This window comes from Dama dama, chromosome 3 (genome assembly GCF_033118175.1).
Source record: "Dama dama isolate Ldn47 chromosome 3, ASM3311817v1, whole genome shotgun sequence".
NCBI lineage: Eukaryota > Metazoa > Chordata > Mammalia > Artiodactyla > Cervidae > Dama > Dama dama.
In genome coordinates, this window is record NC_083683.1 from 47,170,120 (window position 1) to 47,194,290 (window position 24,171).

Consider the following 24,171-nt stretch of genomic DNA (forward strand, 5'->3'; position numbering starts at 1 on the left):
TGAAGTTATAGATCCAGCTGTGCTTGATGCTTGATTCTCCTGTTAGACCACAAGCTTCCTGAGGACAAGGGCCCCACCCTATTCTCCACTTTGAACTTTGCTTATGGACTTCCCTGTTGGCGCAGTGGATAAGAATCTGCCTGCTGATGCAGGGGACATGGGTTCGATCCTGGTCTGGGAAGGTTCCACATGCAACTAAGCAACTAAGCCTGTGCACCACTTCTACTGAAGCTTAAGTGCCCTATAGCCCATGCTCCACCACAAGAGAAGCCCCGCAAAGAGAAGCCCATGCATTGCAATGAAGAGTAGAACCTGCTCTCCACAACTAGAGAAAGCCCACACAAAGCAATGAAGACCCAGAGCAGCCAAAAAAACAAACAAAATGAAACCTTGCTCTTGGCATAGTGCTAGACACATATACACACACCGTAACGTTTTGCTAAATGAGTATATGAATTTAGAAGGTTTCAGAGATCTACTGGTCCACTGCTTGTTTCCCTCTATCATATGCCCAGTAGGCAGTCATTTACTTTCTCTTTGAATATTCCTAGTGTCAGGGAATTCACTACTTCACAAGATGCCCATTCTATTTTTGAAGAGATTTAATAGAAAAAAAAGGAAAAAAAAAAAATAGAATCATGATGGTTCAGCAGGTAAAGAATCTGCCTGCAATGTAAGTGGCACAGGAGACTTGGATTCAATCCCTGGGTCAGAAAGATCTCCTGGAGGAGGAAATGGCAACCCACTCCAGTATTCTTGCCTGGAGAATCTCATGGACAGAGGAGCCTGGTGGGCTACAGTTCATGGGGTCACAAAGAGTTGGACACGGCTAAGCGCGAGCATAGGTAAAAGAATAGTTCTTTCTTATTGGGAAAAAAACTGGCTCTCTGTTATTTCTTTGTCCTAGTTTGGCCCTCTGGAGCTACATGCAATCAAGACAGTCCTTAAGCACTTACAGACAGCCATCCTGCTCGCCCCCTCCGCCCTCAAGCCTTTGCTGTGCCACCTAAACAGTTCTTTCAGCTTTGGAAGCCTTGGTTTCTTTTTTTTTTTTTGGAAGCCTTGGTTTCTTAACCTGCTCCACCCTGGGCTCTTTTCTCAAGAAACACCCACTTTGGTCAGCACTCAGAACGTTGCCTCATTTATGAATTATTACCCCTTACTCTCAGTCATTTGGCATAGGTGCAGCGGGATGATGGAGAAGAAAGTGAGAAAAGAAAGCTGTTCCTTTCTCTCCAGTGTAAGCAGGGATGTGATTCTCCAGGAAACAATATTATTAATGATGGTTGGGGCCCCGGGCTAGTTCTGAACCCGATGTACCGTTGTCAGCTGCATTCTGGGTCAAGTGGCCTTTCTGGACCCTTTTCTTTGGGGAAAATGTGTTTGGGTTCCAAACAACCAAGTTATATATAAACCCTTTAGATAACCAGCTTACAAATTGGGAACTGCTTCTAGAGAAGTATTTAGGTAACACCGAGTGGGAGAGTGAAGGGACAAGAACAGAGTGGGCTTGTTCAGAAAAGTTTCCAAGAGGTTTTCAAAGCAAAGGCAGGGAGAGTGGAAAGGCACACAGGCTTCAGAGCCAGACAAACTTGGGTTCAAGTCCTAGAGTTGCCATTCCTACGGGGGGAGGCCCAGCTGTTGTCACCTAACTTTCCTTCGGGTTCCTGTGTCTAGAAAGACAGTCATTGCAGAGCTGCCTGACAAGTGCCGATGAATGGTAGGTATTGTCATGTTTTCAAAATGTAAGTCTTTTCCCTTGAGGTGAGGTGTCACGATCGATGACTTACTAAGACCCTGACCCCAACACGCAGCTGGCTCACATGCAGGAACACGAGCTGATTACAGGGCACTGTCCGAAGGAGACGTTCCAAAGCCTGGTGGGGGAAAAGGGGTGCTTCAGAAAGAAGTTGGGGTGACAAAGGCATTGGGGGTCTGAGTGTCCCCCAAAACAGGTGCTTCAGTGCACACCGTTTCTGTAGAGGTGTGTGTCTACGTGGGCCCTGTGAGGTCTGGTGACTGTGCATGCCAGCGTTCTGCCTGTCAATGGGACTCAGGAGATTCCCCTCCATCTCTCAGGCTCCATTACTCAGCTCTCGGCAGCCCAGCTCTTATCGCTTAGCTGTCTGCCCTCTGGCCTCTTCCCTTTGTTTACCAACTTGGCTGGCTTTCTCCTCTGGGAACAAAGGAGGTGTTCAGTTCTGGGCAGTGCCTGGCTCCAGCTCCCCGCCCCCACTCCCTTCCCCTCTCCCCCAGAGCGTTGCCCCCCACTCCCCCTTTCCCGTCTCAAGCAGACCCCTTGGTTCTGAGAGGCCCCTTCCCACAGTTCCATGGAGAGACGAGGCTGGACTCCTTGGTCAGCATCCCCCTTTTCCTCACCCTCTAGCCCCCATTCCTGTCCCTGATGAGGCCTCTGAAGCTTCACTTGTCTGGGCTGGAGGCAGCTCCTCTCCCCATTGTCTGACCAGGATTTGGAAGCTCTGGTTTCCATAGCAACCCCTGGGCATTTAATTAAGGGAGGAGGCCTTCATCTCTTCTAGTCCGGGCAGTTCCAAATCTCTGCCCGAAAAAGATACCCTCCCTGAGGGGGTGAGGGAAAAGCATTGTCCTCCAGTATAGCACAATTCTGGCTTCTCCATAGCACCCAGTATAGCTTTCCCAGCCCGTCCCCTCCCACCTGCCAGCCGTCTCCCCACCTCACACCAGAGCAGACTGGGGAAACCTCACAGACCAGCCAGGGCAAACCCCAGGTCCCAGAATAGCAGGGTTCTGGGTCGAAGGAGCAGGTAATTTCTGTAAGCCACCCCCTCTTCTGGCTTTGTTTACTGTACCGGTGGATTGGAGATGGGATGGGGTGGTGAAAAAAGTGTTGCTAGTCAGTGTGTCTGACTTTGTGACCCCATGCCCTGTAGCCTGCCAGGCTCCACTGTCCATGGAATTCTCCAGGCAAGAACACTGGAGTGGGTAGCCGTTCCCTTCTCTAGGGCATCTTCCCGACCCAGGGACTGACCACAAGTTTCCTGTATCACAGACAGATTCTTTACTGTCTGAGCCACGGGGGAAGCCCCTGGTGGGATGGGATCGGGGTGGGAGCTAATTCAACACTGGCCCTACCATCTAATTGCTCTTTGAAACCCCTGGAATTTAATGTAAAATGTTGTATATAAATTCTTATAAGCTCCAACTCTTGTTGTCTAGTCATTAAGTTGTGACCAACTCTTTGGTGACCCCGTGGACTATAGCCTGCCAGTCTCCTCTGTCCATGGGGTTTCCCAGATGAGAATACTGGAGTAAGTTGCAATTTCCTTCTCCAGAGGATCTTCCCAACCCAGGGACTGAACTCGCATCTCCTGTGTGCTTTTTTCAGATCCACAAAGGAATCTGTGAGCTCAAAAATTTCCCTAGATCTGTCATTTGCTAGCTGTGAGACCTTTGGCAAATTACTTAACCTCTCTGTGCCTCTGAGTCCTTGTCTGTAGAGTAGGGTTCATAATTCTTACTTTGAAAGATGGTGAACACTTGGTAAGGAGTTATTCTTGTTACAGCTATTATTACTATGAGAGGGGGCTAAATGGAGGACCCTACCCCTTATTCGTTCCACACCCACAGCCCCTCAAGATGACAGGTCTGCCCTCAGGGAAAGGCCTTCACCTCCTCCTCCCTCCTCCCTCTCTGCCCCACCCCAGACTGCTGGAAAGTGCTCCAGACTCTGATCGGAAGCTGGCAGCTTTCAAGAGCTCGTCATGAGGTGGAATTTCCAAGCTCCAGTAACCAAGCTATCCGGGTTCCTGAAATTCCTGACTCCGATTTCTCAGCTGTTGCTGTGACCACTTTTTCCCATTTCTGGTTAGGTTAGTTTGTGTGTGTGTGTGTGTGTGTTTCCTTTTCACTGTATTTTTAGACTTCGGAAAAAATAAACACAGCTCACACACTAGCACCTTCCTGATCTTTCGGTTCTTCATAGGCGTGGGGGTGAGGGCAATTCTTTCCATGACCGTGGTCATTCTTCAACCCTACCCCACCCCACCCACCCTTACCTTCTGTTGAAAATTTCCAGCCTTATCCCACCCATCTCGCATTACCACCTCTCCCAACCCCTCAACATTGGTAAATGTTGATTGTAATGTGAACCTTCTGGCTCTTACATCCTTTCTATACTTCTGTCTGGTTTCCCTCTTGTTTTCCCACAGTGGGAAACTTCCCCCACTGTGGCATTCTTTTCCCTCCCTTCAGAAGAGCCACTCTATTTCTGCGGTTCGGGGCTCGTCCCACTGGGACAGCACCTGATTCGAAGGAGGAGCTGGGGAGTCCGATGAATCTAGGAACCCACACCCCACCAATTAGGTTTAGGCTTCATCATCAATAACATAGCACTTACCTAAGGCTCAGTGGGCTTCTGAGGTGGCACTAGTGGTAAAGAACCTGTCTGCCAATGCAGTAGACATTAGAGACACGGGTTCGATCCCTGGGTTGGGAAGATCCTTTTGAGAAGGGAATGGCAATCCACTCCAGTATTCTTGCCTGGAGAATTCCATGGACAGAGGAGCCTGGCGGGCTACAGTCCATGGTGTCACAAAAGAGTCGGACACAACTGAAAGACTAAACAACCAGAGTTGTAGCGAGGTTGAAGTGAAATAATGCAAGGAGTGTACTGAGGTCAGATGCCTTGCAGCTGGCAAAGGCCTTGATAATGGAGCTGTTATTCACTGGACCTGAGGGTCCTCCAGGACGCAGGACTGTTTCTCAGACCTCTTTCATTCGACCCTGTCCACATGCCAGTCAGAGTCCTGGAGCTGGACTGGGTGCCGCCCGTTGTCTGAAGACACAGATGATGTCCAGAGGTGGCATGGGAGAGGTGAAGGGGGAGGGCTCAGGGTTTTCTCTTGTGAAGGCGAGAGACAAGGATTTGCATTATTCAGTCTGGAGGAAACTGGAAGAGGGAAGGAAAGGCTTTTAATAATAATAACAGACTTCAGGGCTCTCTGTGTCACATTCTGTTTTCTCTCCCTCAGGGAAGAGGAAGTGTTGGCGTTGGAGAGTCTAGGAACTGGTGAGCAGAAGAATGTCCCAGCTGTGGATGAAACCCTGGCTCAGGAAATTTGAAATTTCTGCCAAGGCTCACAGAGTTTGCCTAAGGTCACAAGGTAGTCGGTGCTGGGCCCTGGATGTGGACACAGACCACAGCCCACTGAACGCGGGCCAAGGCTTTCAACCCACACGCTGTGGCCAGAGGCTGGGAGCTCCAGGGGGTCAGATGGGTTGGCAAACCCAGTGGAGACTCCTGGTTTGCTTCAGAGTCCCATCCCCAGGAAGTGGTGAAAAGAATACAAGGTAACGCAATATTGCCACCCCCATTTCAGAAAAAGCAAAGCTCAGTAAAAGATAAAGTAATTCACCCAGTTCACAAAACTGGGAACTGCTGAGACCAGGATTCGAACCCGGGCTGCATGATGTGAGCCTGGGTTCTCTACCTGTGCGGCCTCTGGATGTGTTGAGTCTGGTTTTCAAGCTAGTGGGGCTGACTCTGGAGCAGAGATGCTAATGAAGTCCTGTAGCACCTCTTGGACCCTCAGAGGACCGAGGGCTGAGTGAGACAGTGCAGGTGGAGCCCAGCACACAGGAAGAGCCGACCCGGCTGTCATTGTGTCTGGCTGGCTTCGGTTCTGCCTTTCCGCTATTTGCTCTGTGCCTGGGTTTATGCCCTTGGCCTTCACTAACCTGGAAGCAAATATCTGTCCTTCCTCCGTGTTTGTCCTCAGTCAGTAAACAGGATTGTGGGTCAAGGGGTGACTGCCTGACCCTCACAGTCCCACCCACTGCCAGACTCTGGTTGTCTGGGGCGCATCCCCCGGCATGCCCTGGAAGGCTGGACTGGGGGTGAGCCGGAAGGCTCCCAGAGAGCAAGTCCAGCCTCACATTTTGTATAAGGATGCTGAGGCCCAAAGAGACAGAGTCTGGGTCAGGGTCATTCCTTCAGTCTGTCCACATTCACTGAGCCCCTGCTGTGTTCCAGATACCATTCTAGACATTGGGGATATGGCAGGAAATGGGACTGGAAAGACCCCACCAAGAGGCAACGTAAGAGACGCAGGTTCGATTCCCGGGTCAGGAAGATCCCCTGGAGGAGGGCATGGCAACCCACTCCGGTATTCTTGCCTGGAGAATCCCATGGACAGAGGAGCCTGGCGGGCTACAGCCCATAGGGTCTTGCAAAGAGTTGGGTATAACTGAAGCGACTCAGCAAGCACACATGCAAGTCTGCCTTATCAGAGTGGAGGAGAAAGACGACAAAAAATAGGTATACAAAAAACACATGCCAGAAAAAGGTCATGGTGACCAATGCCGGAGAACATGAAAGGGAATCGTCAAGTGGTTACTTCAGTTAAGGTGAGTTCTCTGGGCAGATGACACTAAAACTCCAGATCTAAGGAATGAAAAGATACCAGTGGGGACCGTCAAGGAGCAGGGTGCTCCTGGAAGAGGAAATGCAGCGAAAAGCTCCCAGGTACAAGCAGAGCACGTGGAACTTAGTAAAGGTGACTGTTTTGGGAACTTTAGTGTTCTTTTTTTTTCCCCCAGGAACTTTAATTTCATAGGGAGCTGTCATGCTGGGGGAAGTCTAAGAGAGGAAAGGCTCTCAGGAACATGGGAGTGAGCTTGGACATGATGTGAAGGCTGAGCCACACACACTCCCTTTCCAGTTTCCCAGGTCCGGCCACTTCATCCACTAGTGTGGTATGAATGTGTGTGTGTGTGTGTGCTACAAATATATATTTATATGTAAATGTATATGTAGATAAAGTGTGAACGTGTCTATGTTTTGGGCTGTGATGTAACGTGTTTCTTTTTAAAAAGTGTTTATTATTATTATTTATTTTTATTTATTTGGCTGTGCTGGATTTTAGTTGGGGCTTCCCTGGTGGCTCAGGTGGTAAAGAATCTGCCTGCAACGCAGGAGACCCTGGTTCGATCTCTGAGTTGGGAAGATCCCGTTAGTTGTGGTACATGGTGTTTTCAATTTTTGCTGCAGCAGGCAAACTCTTAGTTGCAGCAAGTGGGATCTAGTTCCCTGACCAGGGATTGAACCTATGTCCCCTGCATTGGGAGCGTGGATTCTTAGCCACTGGACCACCAGAAAAGTCCCCGTAACAAATTTCTAACCATGACTTGTGATAGAAAATTTGAGAGTCATGATTGGAGGAAGCAAAAGTTCAGCATGGCTGGAACACAGTGGGAGAGGGAAAGAATACAAGGGCAAGACAGTTCATGTATGGTTCTAAAAGAAACTGGATTTTATTCAAAATGAACCTGACCCCATAAGAAGACTTAAGCAGAGAATGGACATGACCCATGTAGTTTCTTGGTTTTATTTTTAATCTTGCCATTTAGAAATAGATAAACTGAGTCTCCTTACAGTTACTTTTCCACCAAAACAGATTTGACTTGCTTTCTCTGGCAAGAAATTGGGTTAGAGGGAGGCAGAGGAGTTATACTTCTGTCCACCTTGCCAGATCAAGAAGGACCTCCTGGAGGGACCCAGGAGAGGGGCCACACAAAGATCCCCGGGAGGCTGTAGTGAAGGGTGGCAGAAGGAGGCCCAGAGAGGGTAGAGGAGGGCGGGGCAGTTGCTACACTAGCGGATGAGGAAGTGGCTGGACCTGGGAAACTGGAAGGGGAGTATGTGTGGCTCAGCGTTCGCATCGCTTCCCGGCTCACTCCCATGTTCCTGAGTGCCTCTCTTTCCTTAGACTTCCCCCAGCGTGAGGGCCCCCTAGCACCCTGGTCCTGACCAAGCCTTGGTGGTGGCAAGAGGAGGCAGGAAGCCCTACCTGCTGCAGTCTTACCAGGGTCCTCTGCTCCTGTTTCAGGAATGGTGGCTACATTCACTCTGGCCACATACTGCTCCTGTCCCCGACTCCCACCCCCCAGCTCAGTCCAAACCAGGCAGAACAAGGTGTCCCTAGGACCACTGTCTTTACTGTGTCTCTGTTTCCCGTCCTGCCCCATCCTCAGCCATCTTTTTCCTCCTAATTCTTAGTCTGATTCAAGTAGCTTTTTTTTCTTTCTCCTCCTGTATAGGCCTTTACACACACACACACACACACACACACACACACACACACACACACACACACACACACACACATGCATTCACTGGTCCTCTTTTTGCATCTCTTGCTTCCATGCCATCCCATTCCCTAGACCATTCCCTATACACTACCCACCTCTCAGCATCTTATTCTTATTTGAACCATAGCTCAATGCTACTTCCTCTAGGAAGTTTCCAAGAAAATTCTCCTTCTTCCTTTTGTTTCTGCTTCTAGTCGCTCACCAGACTCACACAACCCCCAGCTCTCAGGATGAGGAGCAGAAGAGCACAAGAAAGAGAAAAACCCCAGGAATGGGCCTGGCCTTCATAGCTAACCTTTGGTTTTCTCCTATGGAATATAACACTTTCACAGAATATCAACATCAAGCAAGGCCACCCAATGACTGAAATAGATCAAGAACAAGACCTCACTGTAGTCACATCCAAACACAGACAGAAACGAGAAATTGTCCAAGCCGTAAAAATGAACAAACATCCCCCTGTTCTATCTCGTATGAGTGGCTGCTGCTCCCTTACCAATCATAGTGTTAGTCTTGCTTCATTCTTATTTACTAAGGTACCACTGTGGTTTAGAACTGAGAAGGTGGGGGACTTCCCTGCTGGTCTGGAGGTTAAGACTCTGTGCTTCCACTGCAGGGGGTATGAGTTAGGTCCCCGGTTTGGGAACTAAGATCCTCCATGCCAGTGCAGCACAGCCAAAAAAATAGAACAACAACAACAACAAAAAGGAACCCAACTGTAGAATCCTCCAGCTTCCTGACAACCTCTAACCCAGGGCAACCTTGCTTCCCTGACTTCTCCCCAAATCTGCAAATTTAAGCCCAAATCCTAAGCCTTTTCCCGGATGCCCCACAGCTGGTGTGTGTCGTTCTCCTTGATGAAATGAGTTCACAAACCCAATTTTGTTCGACTACAAGTGTCTGCTGGTAGTCTTTGGCTGGAGGGCACTGACAATCAAGAAAAAAAATACAAGTATACTTGTGCGTATTTTTTAAAACTCTGAACTCCTACGTTTTGGTTTTTAAGTGTATTTTATGATATTTTAGTACCACATTCCCTTTCCTAATTATGTTCTCAGGCAAACTGCCCCACCCCCTGAATCATCTGCTTCAGCTGGTTACATTGATTCTTCAGTCCTTGGGCAAGCTGAGCATTTTCATGCATCTCTCCTCTCCAGTCTTTCTTTAAATAATGTTTGTCTGTTTATGTATTTGACTACCTTGGGTCTTAGTTGCAGCTCTCTGTAGCACTTGCCTCAGCAGTTACAGAGATCTGGTTTAGTTGCTTCACAGCATATGGGTAAGTTAGTTTCCAGAGTAGGGATCGAACCCACGTCCCCTGCATTGTCAGGAGGATTCTTAACCACTGGAGCAGGGAAGTCTTGCTGTCGCCAGTCTTGTATTAAAATTGAGGCCCAGGAGAAACCACTCTCTTAGATGAGACTTCCAGGATCACCTAACCAGATCTGACCTCTCCCTTCTCAGCACTTCTACGGCACTTGTTTCAGTTACCCTCCAGGCTCTTGTTTTATCTCCTCCTCATAAGCTGTAAACTCCGTGAAGATGGGGACTGAGTCTTAAAATCTTGTTTAGCACTCTAGTGAGTGCTCCAGCTAAAAGGCCCTGTCAAAGGGTCAGGTGTTCCCATGGCTAGGAGCCAGGGATCCCTGAGATCATGAGAAGTTATGGTTTAGAACTGAGAAGTGGAGCGCCTGAGTCATATTAAGGAGGGGTGAATGGGCCTTGCCTTCTAGACTCCTTGGGGACACGGGTGGCAGTGTCCCTGGGAGCTCTTTGTAAGGATCCCTAGGGCAGAGAAAGTCCTGGGTTTGTGTACTCTGTGCTAAGAGTCAGAGTGGATTTGAATTTGCTACCGCCCTGAACACCTTGGTGTATTACGTCACTGTCCTAGATAAGGAGCTGATCACAGTAATCAGAGTCAAAAAAGATAGGACAGCCCTGAGCTTTGAAGGTGTGGTACATACACACACACTCTCTTTCTCTCTCTCTCTCTCACACACACAAACATGCATGCACACGATATCCAGGCTAGTGGCTTTTAAATTGTGTTCCCTGGAATTTGTCCCCTAGAAGTACCGTGGGAGGCTGAGTGAGTGCCATCCCAAGTCCCTAATTCTGATTTAACCACTGAAGTTTTGTTTTTCATCTTTTTGTGTTTTGCGATACTGCATGAGATGTAATTTGTAAAAGTGTTTAATACATGTTAACAACACCATGGAGATGCAATCAGCAAAATCCAGAATATGGAAGACACTGTAGAATAAACAACGTGGTTTCTTCATCAGGTAAACTATACGGGGAAAAAAGGAAATGGAACCTATGAAATAAAAGATGCTTAAGAGCCATATCAATGAAATTCAATGAGTAGACTTTGTTTAGATTCCAATTTAAGTAAATCAATGAATGACACAATTGGGGAAATTTTAGCACTAACTGACTATTTGGTGATTTTTAAGGAGTTATTTATTTTTAGTGGGGATAATGGTATTTTGATTATGTTAAAGAAGAATCTTTTTATTTTTCAGATGAGTAATGAAATCTCTATGGATTAAATGATATGATGTCCAAAATTTATCTTATAATCATCCAGTGAGGAGGTGTAGTGGGGAGAAGCTGGGTGGAGGTATAGATGCAGTAGGATTGTGTGGATGATTGTTGAAGTTGGGTGATGGTTACAAATGGGTTCATTGTATTTTTCTATTTCTTTAGATGTTTGAACATCTCCACACAATAAGTTTTTTTTAAAGAAAAAAACAAGTTACAGGAGATTCAGTAAAGAAAATTTGAAATTATAAACTTATTTATTTATTTATTTTTTAAGTAACCTGCTTTGGACTTCCCTGGTGGCTTAGTGGTAAAGAATCTACCTGCCAATGCAGGAGACATGGGTTCCATCCCTGGTCCGGGAAGATCCTACATGCTGAGGAGCAGCTGAGCCCGTGACCACAACTACTGAGCCTGTGCTCAGAAACAAGAGAAGCCACTGCAATAAGAAGCCCGCTCACTGCAACTAGAGAGTAGCCTGCACAGCAACAAAGACCCAGCACAGCCAAAAATCAATCAATAAATAAAATTTCAGAAAAAGTAACAGCTTTATCAAGATATAATTCACATGCCATACAACTCACCAATTTAAACAATTCAGTGGTTTTTAGTATATTCACAGAGTTGCACAACCATCACCACAATCAAGTTTAGAAGAGTTTTTTGTCACCTCAAAAAGAAACCTCGCACCTATTAGCAGACATTCTACATTCCCCCACAACCCTTACAGCCCTAGACAACTACTAATCCCCTTTCTGTGTCTTTGGATTTGTTCTGGATGCTTCATACAAGTGAAATCATATAATATATGGCCTTTTGTGACTAGCTTCTTTCACCTTAGGATAATGTTTTCAAGTATAACCTTGTTTTAAATTTTCCTGGTCATATAGGAGGGCTCCCTTGGTGGCTCAGTGGTAAAGAATCTGCCTGCCATGCAGGAGACCTGGATTTGAGTCTTGGGTCAGGAAGATCCCCTGGAGAAGGGAATGGCAACCCGCTCCAGTATTATTGCCTGGAGAGTTCCACGGACAGAGGAGCCTGGCAGGCTACAGTCCACGTGGTTGCACAGAGTCAGTCTTATAGGAAAAAAACAACCTTATAAATTTATTACTCTGGCTTTGGATTTTTAAATAAAGATACATGGAAGAGGTTTAAACAACTTGGGGGAGGAAGTCTAACTGCTAAAAAAAAAAAAAAATGAAAGACTAAAAACCCCTTTGTTAGTCCAAACCCCTCACCTTACATTCAAGGAACTAGGGGCCCAGAGAGATTAACCCAAACACACAGCTTGTTGAGGACAGAGCTGGTCCAACACCCAGACCAGCTGAATTTTGGCTCCATCGTCCTTTCATGTTGCCACACTGCCTTCTGAACACACACATGTGCACACACACACACACACACCCCCACATTTCCCACCATAATTCATAAACATGTGACCCACAAAATATCTTCAGAGACACATCTTGACAAGGTGAAGGGACCTAGAGAAGAAGTCTGGAGAGCTCTCCCTTCTGCTCAAGGTCAGTTTTACTTCAGCCCTGATCCCCAGGAGGCCCAGTGATGGGGGCTGATCCGTCTCACAGCTCAGGATTTCTGCTTTCCTCCCCTAAAATGCAACCACTCAGGGAAGAAGCAGTGTTAGCACCAGTTCCCAGAATTTCTATCTCAGTGGACCTCAGGAGTGGCAATCTTGTTAGAAGTTAGAGGAAGTTGTTTGCATAACAAGAACAGTTTTTACTTATTTGAATATTATTTGGAGTGCCTCAGGAAGGGGTGCATGTAGGGGGAGGCTGGGAGAGAACATGGGGGAGAGAGAGGGCTAAAGCCTTTGGGGCTGCCATTGGAGGGAACCCAGTTAAGGGTTAAGAGGCTGTATGGGAACCCCACTGGTGCTTCCAACTGAGTTGGGATGAGATGGAGGGAGGGAGACACCAGGAAAAAGTCATGCTGAGGGAGAGGATTCCAGGCTGAGGCAGTCTGTGATCTTACAGTTGTTCCTGGAACACTCCCAAACCATGTTTATGGGCAGCTCAGAGAGGCTGTCAGGCTGCTGCAAAAGGGCAGGAAGAGGACAAATTCTATAGACAGAACATTATCTTAGGGCTGAGGATGAGACCTGGGGAATAGTAGGGGAAAGAAGCTGCCAGAGAGCCTGCCTGGGAGAAGAGAGTAACCAGCCAATGGTATCACCTGGTAACTGTCTTTCTACCCTGGAGATTCCCTGAAGTGATCCCTGATCCCTGGAAGGGTGGCCTTAGGGCAGAGGACAGTGCAGGAGTTAGCCCCAGGACCCTCAGCTGGCAACCTGGACTAGACGCAGGAGACCTAGGTTCCATCCCTAGGTGGGGCAGGTCCCCTGCAGAAGGGAATACTACCCACCCCAGTATTCTTACCTGGAGAATTCCATGGACAGAAGAGCCTGTCTGGCTATAGTCTGTGGGATCCATGGGGTCCCAAAGAGTTGGACACGACTGATTGACAAACACTATTGGAGCTTCCCAGGTGGTGCTAGTGATAAAGAACCCACCTGCCAATGCAGGAGACATAAGAGATGCAGTTTCAATCCCTAGGTCAGGAAGATCCCCTGGAGGAAGGCATGGCAGCCCACTCCAGTATTCTTGCCTGGAGAATGCTATGGACAGAGGAGTCTGGTGGGCTACAGTCCATAGTGTTGCAAAGAGTCAGACACTGAAGACTGAAGAGACTTAGCATGAACGCATACTGGTTAGGCAACATTCTCAAAATATTCTCCATTCTCCTGTCTGTAGAGGGCATTGGCAATCTTACCCTTAGAAATCTGTCCGTTTGGGACCAGGGAAAAATTTAAACATCCTATGTAGGGACTTCCCTGGTGGTCCAGTGGCTAAGACTCCACGTTCCCAGTGCAGGGGACCCAGGTTCGATCCCTGGTCAGGGAACTAGATCCCACATGCCACAACTAAAGAGTTTGCATGCCGCAAGTAAAGACCTGGTGCAAATAAATAAATAAATATTAAAAATAAATAAATAAACATCCTATGTAACAGGGAACACACCCCCCTCCCCGGCCCCAGTGGGGCCGCAGTGATGGCAAGTCAGAGTAAAGCTCAAGGGGAATAGGGCTCAGGCCGTGCTCCAGAGGCACTGGGCTTGACAAGGTGAAGGGACCTAGAGAAGAAGTCTGGAGTGCTCTGCTTTTGCCCAGGGTCAATCGCACTTCAATCCCTGATCCCCCAGGAGGCCTCATCTAGACTGTTTTGGTTCCTGAATAATCAGTGGGTTATTCAAGCTGGTTCTGTCTAGTGGAGAGGCGGTAACATGAAGGGCTCTGAGGGCCAAGGGCTGGCGGGCAGTTACGTAGCTCATCTCAACCTCATTTTGCCCTTCAGCTTCCGAATCCCAAAGTCCCAGGCCCATTCTTCCAGTCTGGACTTCAACCAGCTGACACATGCAGTACGGCAGCGTCAGTAGGTGTCAACCTGAAACTGGACCTGTGCCTGATTCATCCAGGAAGCTGAACCCAAGAGGCAGAACAATCACCCCTAGAGCAGCTCCTGCCAGGCCTGGGGTGAGAGGTTGTCTGGCCAAACAGACAGCAACTTTGTTTGTTTTGCCCTCTTCATGCCCTCCCCACTTGCCAGACTCCCTCATTCCTTTCTCTGGGCCCATCTCTAGGTCAGAAGCTCTGTGGGTTTTTTCCAGATGACGCAACAAGGTTGTTCAATTTATGTACTTTTTAGTGAAGGTGATTTCTGAGGAAGAGACTTGTGTGTTGACAGGGGTCAAACCGAGTTGATAAGGGGGTCCAGCAGGAGCTTCTGTGAAGAGAAGCCAGAAGTGGGAAGTGGTTCCACTGGGGATTAGATGGAACAAAGGGGCCAGAGATTTATCGGACCACTCCTTCCCCAAGGAAGTGCCACCAGTCTACAATTTAGGCAAGTCCTGTTCTCCTGGGACAACTCCAACTTGACTTCACTATCCACATTCTTGGCTAGTTTATTATTTTGACACTAACTGGTGGACACTCAAGACCATTAAATTTTGGTTCATTTCCCCCCACCCCAATCCCAATACAAACGCAAAACAACGTGGGAATTCCCTTTCAGAGGAAGCAAGAAACGGTGCAGCTTTAAGAGAAAGGGAAGGGAAGAAGAGGGTTCTGACTCAGATCCTCCTGCCATTGGCTGCTAGAGGGGATCCCACTTCAGGGATTGGCTGTGACAGAGTCCGCCTCCTCTTGTGATTGGCTCAGCCAGGGCAATATAAGGTGGCCGTACCGGCCTCTTTCTCAGTTGGAGAGAGGCAGGGAATCCGGCTGGGTAGCGTGCTGAGACGCACCTGGCGTAACACTCTCCTTTCTGAATCCGAGTCCAGGTCCCGCGGAAGCTGCAGCCATGAAGGAGAGACGGGCTCCCCAGCCAGTCGTGGCCAGATGTAAGCTCGTTCTGGTGGGGGATGTGCAGTGTGGGAAGACAGCAATGTTACAGGTGTTGGCGAAGGACTGCTATCCCGAGGTGAGTTGCTCGCCCGCCCGCTGGCCACCTTTCCTCTTTGACCGCCTGCTGCTGCGGGTAGATTCCCACCTGCCCAGGGAAGCTGTTTCATCCCACCCCACCCCTCCCCATCCTCAGCAGCTTTCTGGCTGGAGGACCGCCCTGCCTTGGCTTCCCCTGAGACCTGTTCCACTTCTGCCGCCCAGCTGGCTCCTCCTCACCTCTTCACCCATAGGTCCCTGATCAAATCCCCTCCTACCTCTCTTCATCCTGGAGTCTGCTTTTGGGAGAGGGAACTGGAGGCATTTGAGAGTCAGGGGTTTCTTCTTGACGTAATACCTGCCGGTCCCGTCACCTATTCTATGTGCTTGTCCCTAGGCAGGCTTCTGCTGCCCTGCTGGTCCAAGGGACTTGTGGGGAGAAAAAGAGCTAGAATTGATTTGTGGCTCTGAAATTTGGAGACAGGCAAATCTGGGGACAAGAGGAATCCGTGTGTGTGTGTGTGTGTGTCTGTGTGTGGTGTCTCCCTGACCATCTAGGATATGGGGAGATTGTCCCTGGCAGGGAGTCTTTTACATTTCTCACTTTGATGGGGCAAAGTGCCTGAGCCTCTACACCCCTCCCTCCTGTCCCATGTGGTCCCTCCTGCCCCAGGTATCCTCTCCTTTCCTGCCACTTTAGTGTCTCACTCGAGTGAGTGGCTTCTTGTGTAGCCAGCACTAGCTGGAGGGTTCTGAGGGTTGGTACGTCCAAGGTGTGAATAGTTCCTCTCTTTTCACAGACGTATGTGCCCACTGTGTTTGAGAATTATACAGCCTGCTTGGAGACAGAGGAACAGAGAGTGGAGCTCAGTCTCTGGGACACTTCAGGTAAGACTGCTGGCCCCAAGTGCCGCTTTCCCACCCTCATTGGTCTGTTGCAGTTGCTGTCTCTTAGAAATTGTTTTTCTCTTTGACGGGGAGAAGGAGTATGATGCTTGCCCGGAAACTGAAAGAAAGGGACCTGAAGATTCTTTGGTGGGGGTGGGGCTTGGCTAACTCAGTTGGCTCATCCAGGGGTGCAGAGTGGATGAACCCCAGAAGCTATCACTTCTCTTGGTCTGGGTCTGGCTCCATCCTTTAGAGAGCTGGAATGGGGAGGTGACTGGACCCCAGAAGACTACTGGAGGAAGCAGTTAGGGCTTCTCCATTTCCACTCTCTGCCACCCAACACATGCACTCACAGCCTTTATGGCCCCAGAGCAAAGCCAAATAAAAGGCAGGAGGCAGTGCTGGTTGTGGCAGGAGGCAGTTGTGGTTGAGGCAGGGAGACAAGTCTGTTTTGGGGGAAATGTTGCTCCTGACTCAATTTTCTCTTCTGCATTTCATCTCTGGCCACTGCTGCCTGCCTGCCTGCCGCAGCTCATCCCCACTGTCATACCTCTGCGGCTGAGGGATGAAGCGATGCATCGTCAGTGTTTTGGAGGGTGGGGGCTCAATATGGGTCATGGTCATGTTGTGCATAGCTGGGGGGTGTTGGCTCTGACTAGGCTGAGGTAGAAGATGCTCTATCTTTCTGGAACGTGGAAAGCAATGTTTTAAGTCTCTCATCCCTAGACCTTCAGTGCTAGGCTATCCTTTGCTTTTCACTCTGACCCCCTTTCCATTATCTCTTTACCCCAGCCCTTTTAAAATAGACTGAGCTCAGAATCATAATTCAGGACTGAAAGCCAGAAATATGAGAAAGAAAATAAAATCCATTTCTCTTCAAATATGCTGAGTTTAAGGAGGAACTATAAATCACTAGGGGTTTCCTGTTACATATAAATATGCCATCCTACTCCTCCAAAGAGCTATTATTCCCGTCATCCAATTTTGAGGATTGGAAAGATTGGAGATAGGAGATGGGTAATCAGAAAATGAGACGTCCCCCTTGCTCCCCACTCCCCAAAACAGAACAGAAATTCCTCCACCTGGTATGCTTCCCTCTGTTGCAGTTCCAGGGGTGGGGAGCCAGGATTCTGATTATCCGGACTGTGCTATGCTGGCTGGATTGAGCTGGAATGCAGCTTGGCTGCATGATATATGGTTTTTCATCTGCTGTACTCTGCCCACCTCTCAATCTTCCCAGAATCTTACTGCAGCTCATCTCTTTTCACTACCACCACCCCCAAAGAGCCCCTCCCCCTCCTCCCACAGTCAGAATGCAGTCCTTGAATCCCAATCCAGATAATGGAAAATCAGCAAGGTGGTCTCTATTCCCTGTGCCGCATCCCCACCCCCCAAGTTCCAAAAAGATGCCGGCTATCCTTCAGCCTCAAACTCCCTCTTTCAAATGAGATGCCCATAAGGGAGGAGGAATGGCAGGGGTGTGTGTGATGGGGCTTCCCAGCACTGGGGCCATTATTCACTTGCTGGTCTTAGGGGAGGGGGATCGCTCAGAGCCAGAAAGGGGACCTCCTCTCCTCCTCCTTCCCCAGTGCTGCAGTGTTCTCTGCTCAGTGATACTGTGATGAGACCCCACTTCATCCCCCAGAGAGGGAAGGGGGCCGATTACTGAAGGAGCAGGCAGTTATTCCAACTCCCCTCTACTCCCTTTTTTTTTTGAACAACCAACCCCCTGCCTCAGCTTGGATTCCCCCCAGTTTCCATGGCGATTGCGGTTCAGGGAGAGGGGCTGCTTGCTATTCTGAGCACGGATTGTCTGGGTTCCAAAGCTGCTACTGTTCCTTCCCCAGGGTGGAGGGGGGCAGGTTCAACCCCCAGCCTTCTCCCACATTGGACCACCTGGGTCTGCACTGCCTACTCCCGTCCCAGTGATGGACCCTTATTCGAGAGCCTCTGAATCCCAGCTGTTGGTGCTGCTGTCTTTAATGCCTCCCTGAGATCTTGGGACAGGGGGCTGCAGCTTTCCTTTTGCCCATTTCAGTGTAAGCTGATTTGGGTGGGAGGAGCAATGGGACCCTGAATTCCTGATGCTCTCCCTCCCCTCCTAGAGTTCTGACCCCGTGGCAAAGAAGCAGGGCAGCCAGTTATATAACAGGCAGATGTGTTTCTTCACTGGGGAGACCCTGGAGCAGAAGCCAGGAGCAGAGATTGGACAGCAGGCAGACTCTAGAAAAGAGACCTTAAACAAGGCCTGTCTCTCTGCAGGGGTAGGAGCCGCTTCCCCTGGGACTCAGAAAACTGGTGGACCTTCAATGAAGCCCACTGTAGGAGACCCAGATAGGGCCCGATTATACTTCACCTCCCTTTTATTTTGCCCTCTTTCCCTTTTTCAGGATTAAGGAAGATGACCCTCTTGCACTGTCTCTTGGCAGGTGGTCAGGTCCCAAGCTTCCCGTTGCAGCACGTTCCCCTGGGAGATAGGTGGGGCCTTCTCCCTTAAGGGACCAAGTGTGGTGTTCGCAGCGCTCTTTAGGTTTAGGCCTCTAGGGGAGGGAAAGTGCCACGATTTACCATCAGCTCTCTTTCCCCGCTACCAGGGTCTCCCTACTATGACAATGTCCGTCCACTCTGCTACAGTGACTCAGACGCAGTATTACTGTGCTTTGATATCAGCCGTCCAGAGACTGTGGACAGTGCACTCAAGAAGGTAAGACTGAATGAATTCTACCATCTCTAGCTCAGCTGGAGAACAAAAAGGAATCTTGGGGACCTTGTCACCTAACCCCTCTTTAGTAGGAAGAAATTGAGGCCAGGGAAGGAAGAGATTTGGCCAAGGCCACACCGTTAGCTATAGTTTGGGACCAGAGGGGCTTCCCAGGTGGTTCGGTGGTAAAGAATCCACCTACCAATGCAGGGGGCACGGGTTCAATTCCTGGATCGGGATGATTCCCTGGAGGAGGACATGGTAACCCACTCCAGTATTCTTGACTGGACAATCCCATTGACACAGGAGCCTGGAAGGCTATAGTCCATGGGGTTGCAAAGAGTTAGACACAGCTGAGCGACTAAGCGCTGGGACTAAACCCAGATCTCCAGTCCCTCTTCATCCTGCCTTTGCCCCTATCCTGCACTGATCTGTCAGAGGCCCAGCAGGGGAGGGTGGTGTTGGAGACTCAGGAAGTGAAGGTTGAGATTAGAGAACTTTCTGGTGATATGGTTTGAGGGTTGGAGAAGGGGCCGTTTGGTGGCAGCTTTACAGACCTTGATCCCAGGCCTTCTGGGACTTCGTCAGCCAGGAAGGCCTGAGTTGAACTTCTGGTAGGAAATGCCTCGGTCATGGTAGTAAGGTCTACCCATACGGAGGAGTCCCAGGAAACCTTGTGGAACTAGCCCAGTTTCCCAGAAGACTCCGGGATTATCTCCTTCCCTTGGAAAGAGCCTGGTTGGCTTCTTCTTGGCTTTCCGGTGCAGCCCTTTGGGTTGAGGGGGTAGACCCATGCCCCATCTGCTTGGCAGAGAGTGAGAGATTTGTCCCTGTGCTCTCTTTGGAGACTGGGCCGTTGAATCTGGGGACAGGCTCTTGGGTCAGCACTCCTGTGGCCCCAAAGGCCTCATGGGCAGGAAGATGATGTAATTAGTGCAGTGGCGATGCTGTGACTCACAGGGAGGGCTGGGCTGGGGATAAGAGGAATGGTGTATGTGATGTTGCCAACTGGGTTCCTCCGGGTGTCCGTCAGCCACTGACTCTCCTTCCTTCCGCCTTCCTATCTTCTTGCATGGCTCTTCAGTGGAGGACGGAAATCCTTGACTATTGTCCCAGCACCCGTGTCTTGCTTATTGGTTGCAAGACAGACCTGAGAACAGACCTGAGCACTCTGATGGAGCTGTCACACCAGAAGCAGGCACCCATCTCTTATGAGCAGGTGTGTGTGTGTGTGTGTGTGTGCCCATGTGTGGGCTGGGAGTTGAACTGGGGAAGGCTACAGGAGAGGGCTTGAAAAATGGCTCTTGCTCACACTCTTTCACTATAGCAAGAGAGAACTGGTATTCTGGGGGACCATCTATAATCAGCAAACGAGTTACCTGGATAGAGGTAGTGGCTACCAATTTGCTCAGATTCATACTTCCCAGGTGGCACTAGTGGTAAAGAACCTGCCTGTCAGTGCAGGAGACATAAGTGATGTGGGTTCCATCCCTGAGTCAGGAAGATCCCCTGGAGGAGAGCATGGCTAACCCACTCCAGTATTCTTGCCTGGTGAACCCTATGGATAGAGGAGCCTGGTGGGCTACAATCCATAGAGTTGCACAGAGTTGGACACGTCTGAAGTGACTTAGCATGCACGCAGGCACATACTATAGTTTTTCAGGTGAGCCATTCCTGTGTGTGCCAGTGTTTCTCAGGGGGTTTTTTGTGTGTATGTATGGACCACCTTCATTAGAATCACTAGAGGTGTTTGTTAGAATTCCTGACTCCTTATCTGCAGAGTCATTCTGGGAGAAAAGTATGGGAGTTACATTATAAATTAAGTCCCTGGACAATTTCTTATGTACATGGGAAGGTAAGGATCATTTCTTTAAACCAGTCTTTCACATTACAATCATCTGAGTAGTTTTTTAAAATACTAATTCCTAGGTTTATCCCCAGAAATTCCAATTTACTTGTTCTGGCATCAATATGGTTTAAAAGTGTTCCAGGTGACTTTAAGGTGCAGTCAGGCTTCACCTTCAGAAAATAATCAGTAGAGGGTGGTGGTGGGAGCCTGGCAGTTGGGTCCCTTGGAGCAGCTCTGGGGAGGACCACTAACCTGAGAAAGCAGGGTTTCAGAGCCATTTTGGATCACTGCATGGATGACCTCACTTCCCCTGCAGGGCTGTGCCATTGCCAAGCAGCTGGGTGCAGAAATATACCTGGAAGGCTCGGCTTTCACCTCCGAGAAGAGTATCCACAGCATCTTCCGGACGGCGTCCATGGTGTGTCTGAACAAACCCAGCCCAATGCCCCCGAAGAGCCCTGTCCGAAGCCTCTCCAAGCGGCTGCTCCACCTCCCCAGCCGTTCTGAACTCATCTCTTCCACCTTCAAGAAGGAAAAGGCCAAAAGCTGTTCCATTATGTGAAGTGGGGGTTGGAGAAGGGAGACAACCTCCCACTTCCTCCCTTGGGTTGCAGAGGCACGGGGAGAGGGAGGAGGAGACAATTTAGGACTCTGGACATGAGATTTTCAGATGGCCACGGTGAGGGCTCGGAAGGAGACAGGAACGAGACAAGGAAAGAGCCAGGCCCGGCTTGAGGACCTGACACTGAGAAAGAACCATCACACCCCAAGCCAGGCACTAGGTGGTGGAGGGGGCGGCTGCCCCAGTGCCCTCTGCTCCAGTGACAGAAAAGGTGTGGGGGTTTGGGGGGCATGCTGGCCTCACGGCTTTGGTTGGGGGCCTACAGGAGCCTCACTTCAGCATCATGCCTCTTCCACACAGCGTTTCCATGCAGGCCAGGGGATGGGAGGGGTCCCTGAGCCCTTCCCTTCCCCTCTGAGGAGGCTGCAGAGGAGTGGAGAGTGGGGAAGCCAAGAGGCAGCTCCCTTGGGAGCTGAGCCCAGGTGCTTCATAACTGGTAACTGAAATCAGAAGGCAGGAGCTGGTCAGAGCCACTGAGAAGGAAACCTCATCTTTGCATAGCCCATGCCTCATGGAGAGGTGACATCATACATTCGCATGCTTCTCACCTGAGTCCCCAGGGTCCAAGGGAGAAGCCCCAGACCCCCTTCTCTTGCAGTGTGGGGGTGGTGGTGCTGCAGGAGGCAGGGCTGGGTGGGGGTCACCAGACTTTTTCTGCCCTTAGGGCAGTATAGCTGGCATTTGTTTTATAGACTCTTGTCTTTGGAACTGGGGGGAGGGGGGAGTGTTTCAATCTGTTATATGTTCTGTGTTTAAAGAAGAAAACCTATTTATTAATTAAATATATAAGACATACAAAGAAGTTGATCCATCTTCTTAGTTTCTTTCTTGGTTTCCTTTGGTCTCCGATACTGAGGAGAAAGAGGTGCTGGGGTCCCTTCTGTGCATTGCAGAGGGGCTGCCTACCCTGTTCACTGGCCCCTCCAGCAAGGATCTGCGCCCTTTCCCCACATCCCTGCTTCATCCCCTTCCCCACCCATTTCCTGCTAATCAAGTGATGATCTCCTTACCTCTGGAGCAGGGTTTCTCAACCTGGGAACCAATGACATTTTGGAGTAGCTAATGCTTTGTGGTGGGGGCTCTCCTGTGCACCCAGGAGATGTCTAACAGAATCCCTGGCCTCTCCCTGCTAGGTGTCCACAGCACCCTGAGTTGTCCCAGACAAAAACGTCCCCTGCATTGCAGGTAGATTCTTTACCATCTGAGCACCAGGGAAGCCCAAAATGTCTCCAGATGTTGCTAAATGTCTCCCAGAACAAAGTCATTTGGGGTTGACAACCATTGCCCTGGAGAGCCTAGAGGAGAGAGACAAAATCCAGTGAAAGCATTAGATGGAGAGCCAACCCCACCCCTACAGAAAGTGGACAGGCTGAAGCCAAGGCTGGGAGGTTCCAAGGGTTCAGGTCTCCTCTGAATTTAAGGTGAGGTGATGCCTTTTGCTTTCTTGACCTTCTGATTCCAAGGCCTGTTGATGGCAGCTCAGGGGCCTTATTACCTCTTCTCTTCAGCTGCTTATAGCTCCCTTTTTCTAAGTTTCATACTGTACTGGAAATAAAAATTTACTGTGTATTGCATACTTACTATGTGCTCAGCATTGTGCTGAGTGCTTTACCTTATCACATTTTTTTGATTTAATATTAAAAAAAATCTTATGGTAGTTTATTTACAGTGTTGTATTCCGGTGTACGGCAAGGTGATTCAGTTATATATTATTTTTCTTATTCTTGTCCATTATGGTTTATCACAGGATATTGAATATGGTTCCCTGTGCTTTACAATAGGGCCTGTTGTTTATCCACCCTATGTATAATAGCTTGTATATGCTGATGCCAAACTTCCAATCCTTCCCCCTACATTATCACATTTCACCTCATAAATGAAAATAACTAACATTTATTAAATGTTTATTATGGGTCAGGTGTGCTTATAAGTTCTTTATGTTTCTTCTTGTGATAACCCTATGATGTGCTAATGCCATTCTACAGACAGGAACACTGAGGTTCAGAGAGATTAATGTGCTTAAGGTCACACAACTAGAAAGTGGTAGAACCTGGATACAAATCCAGGCAACCTGGCTGTAGAACATGCACTTAAAAAAAATGAACCATTTATTTTTTCATTTAAAAAAATTGAATGTCTTTAAATTCTATAGTGCTGTGCAATTTTTAAGTTTCACACACATGATTTCAAATAATCCCATAAAAACCATTCTTCCCCCCACCCCTATATTGCCCCTTCACTCTCCCCACTGGTAACCAGTAGTTTGTTCTCTACAGAATATGCACTTTTTACTGGTCTGCGATCCTATGGTTGTAGTGGTGTTAGTTGCTCAGTTGTGTCTGACTCTTTGCGACCCCATGGACTATAGCCCGCCAGGCTTCCCTGTCCATGGGATTGTCCAGGCAAGAATACTGGAGTGGGTTGCCATTCCCTTCTCCAGAGGATCTTCCACACCCAGGGATTGAACCTGGGTCTCTTGCATTGCAGGCAGATTCTTAACTATCTAAGCTACCAGGGAAGCCCATACTATCCTATCCTGTGAGGCAAATGGCCTTATTATCCCTATTTTATAAATGAGGAAATAGAAAAGCCGGAGATGCCATATAACTTGCACAAGATCGTACTCTAGTAAATAGTGGAGTCAGGATTCAAACCCAGTCTCAGTGTTAACTAACTCCATGGGTCCTTTCCTGCTAGCCATGTGGTACTGAAATAGGAGACTATAGTTATGAACCCTTAAAGAACGTAGTCCCTTTGTCTCCATCTCCATAGATGAATATTTGTGAAAGAGCTAGCAGGGTAGGACAAAACATGCAAGTATTCTTTTTTTAAAAAAAAAAAGGTTTTTTTTTTTTGGCTGCACTGCTAGGCATGTGGGGTCTTAATTCCCTGACCAGGGATAGAACCCCCACCCCTTGCATTGGATATGGCGTCCTAACCACAGGACTGCCAGGGAAGTCCTGCAAGTATTCTTTAAACTC

At 48.9% G+C, this 24,171-nt stretch overlaps 1 protein-coding gene across 1 annotated transcript; it reads left to right on the top strand.

Moving 5' to 3' along the window:
- Positions 1-14,963: 14,963 nt before the first annotated feature.
- On the top strand, positions 14,964-22,611 carry RND1 (Rho family GTPase 1). The gene is made up of 5 exons (XM_061122763.1): positions 14,964-15,170; positions 15,931-16,018; positions 18,613-18,722; positions 19,804-19,938; positions 20,885-22,611. Exons 1-5 carry the CDS (start codon positions 15,051-15,053, stop codon positions 21,128-21,130), a joined length of 699 nt encoding a protein of 232 aa, XP_060978746.1. The 5' UTR covers positions 14,964-15,050; the 3' UTR covers positions 21,131-22,611.
- The last annotated feature ends 1,560 nt before the right edge of the window (positions 22,612-24,171 follow it).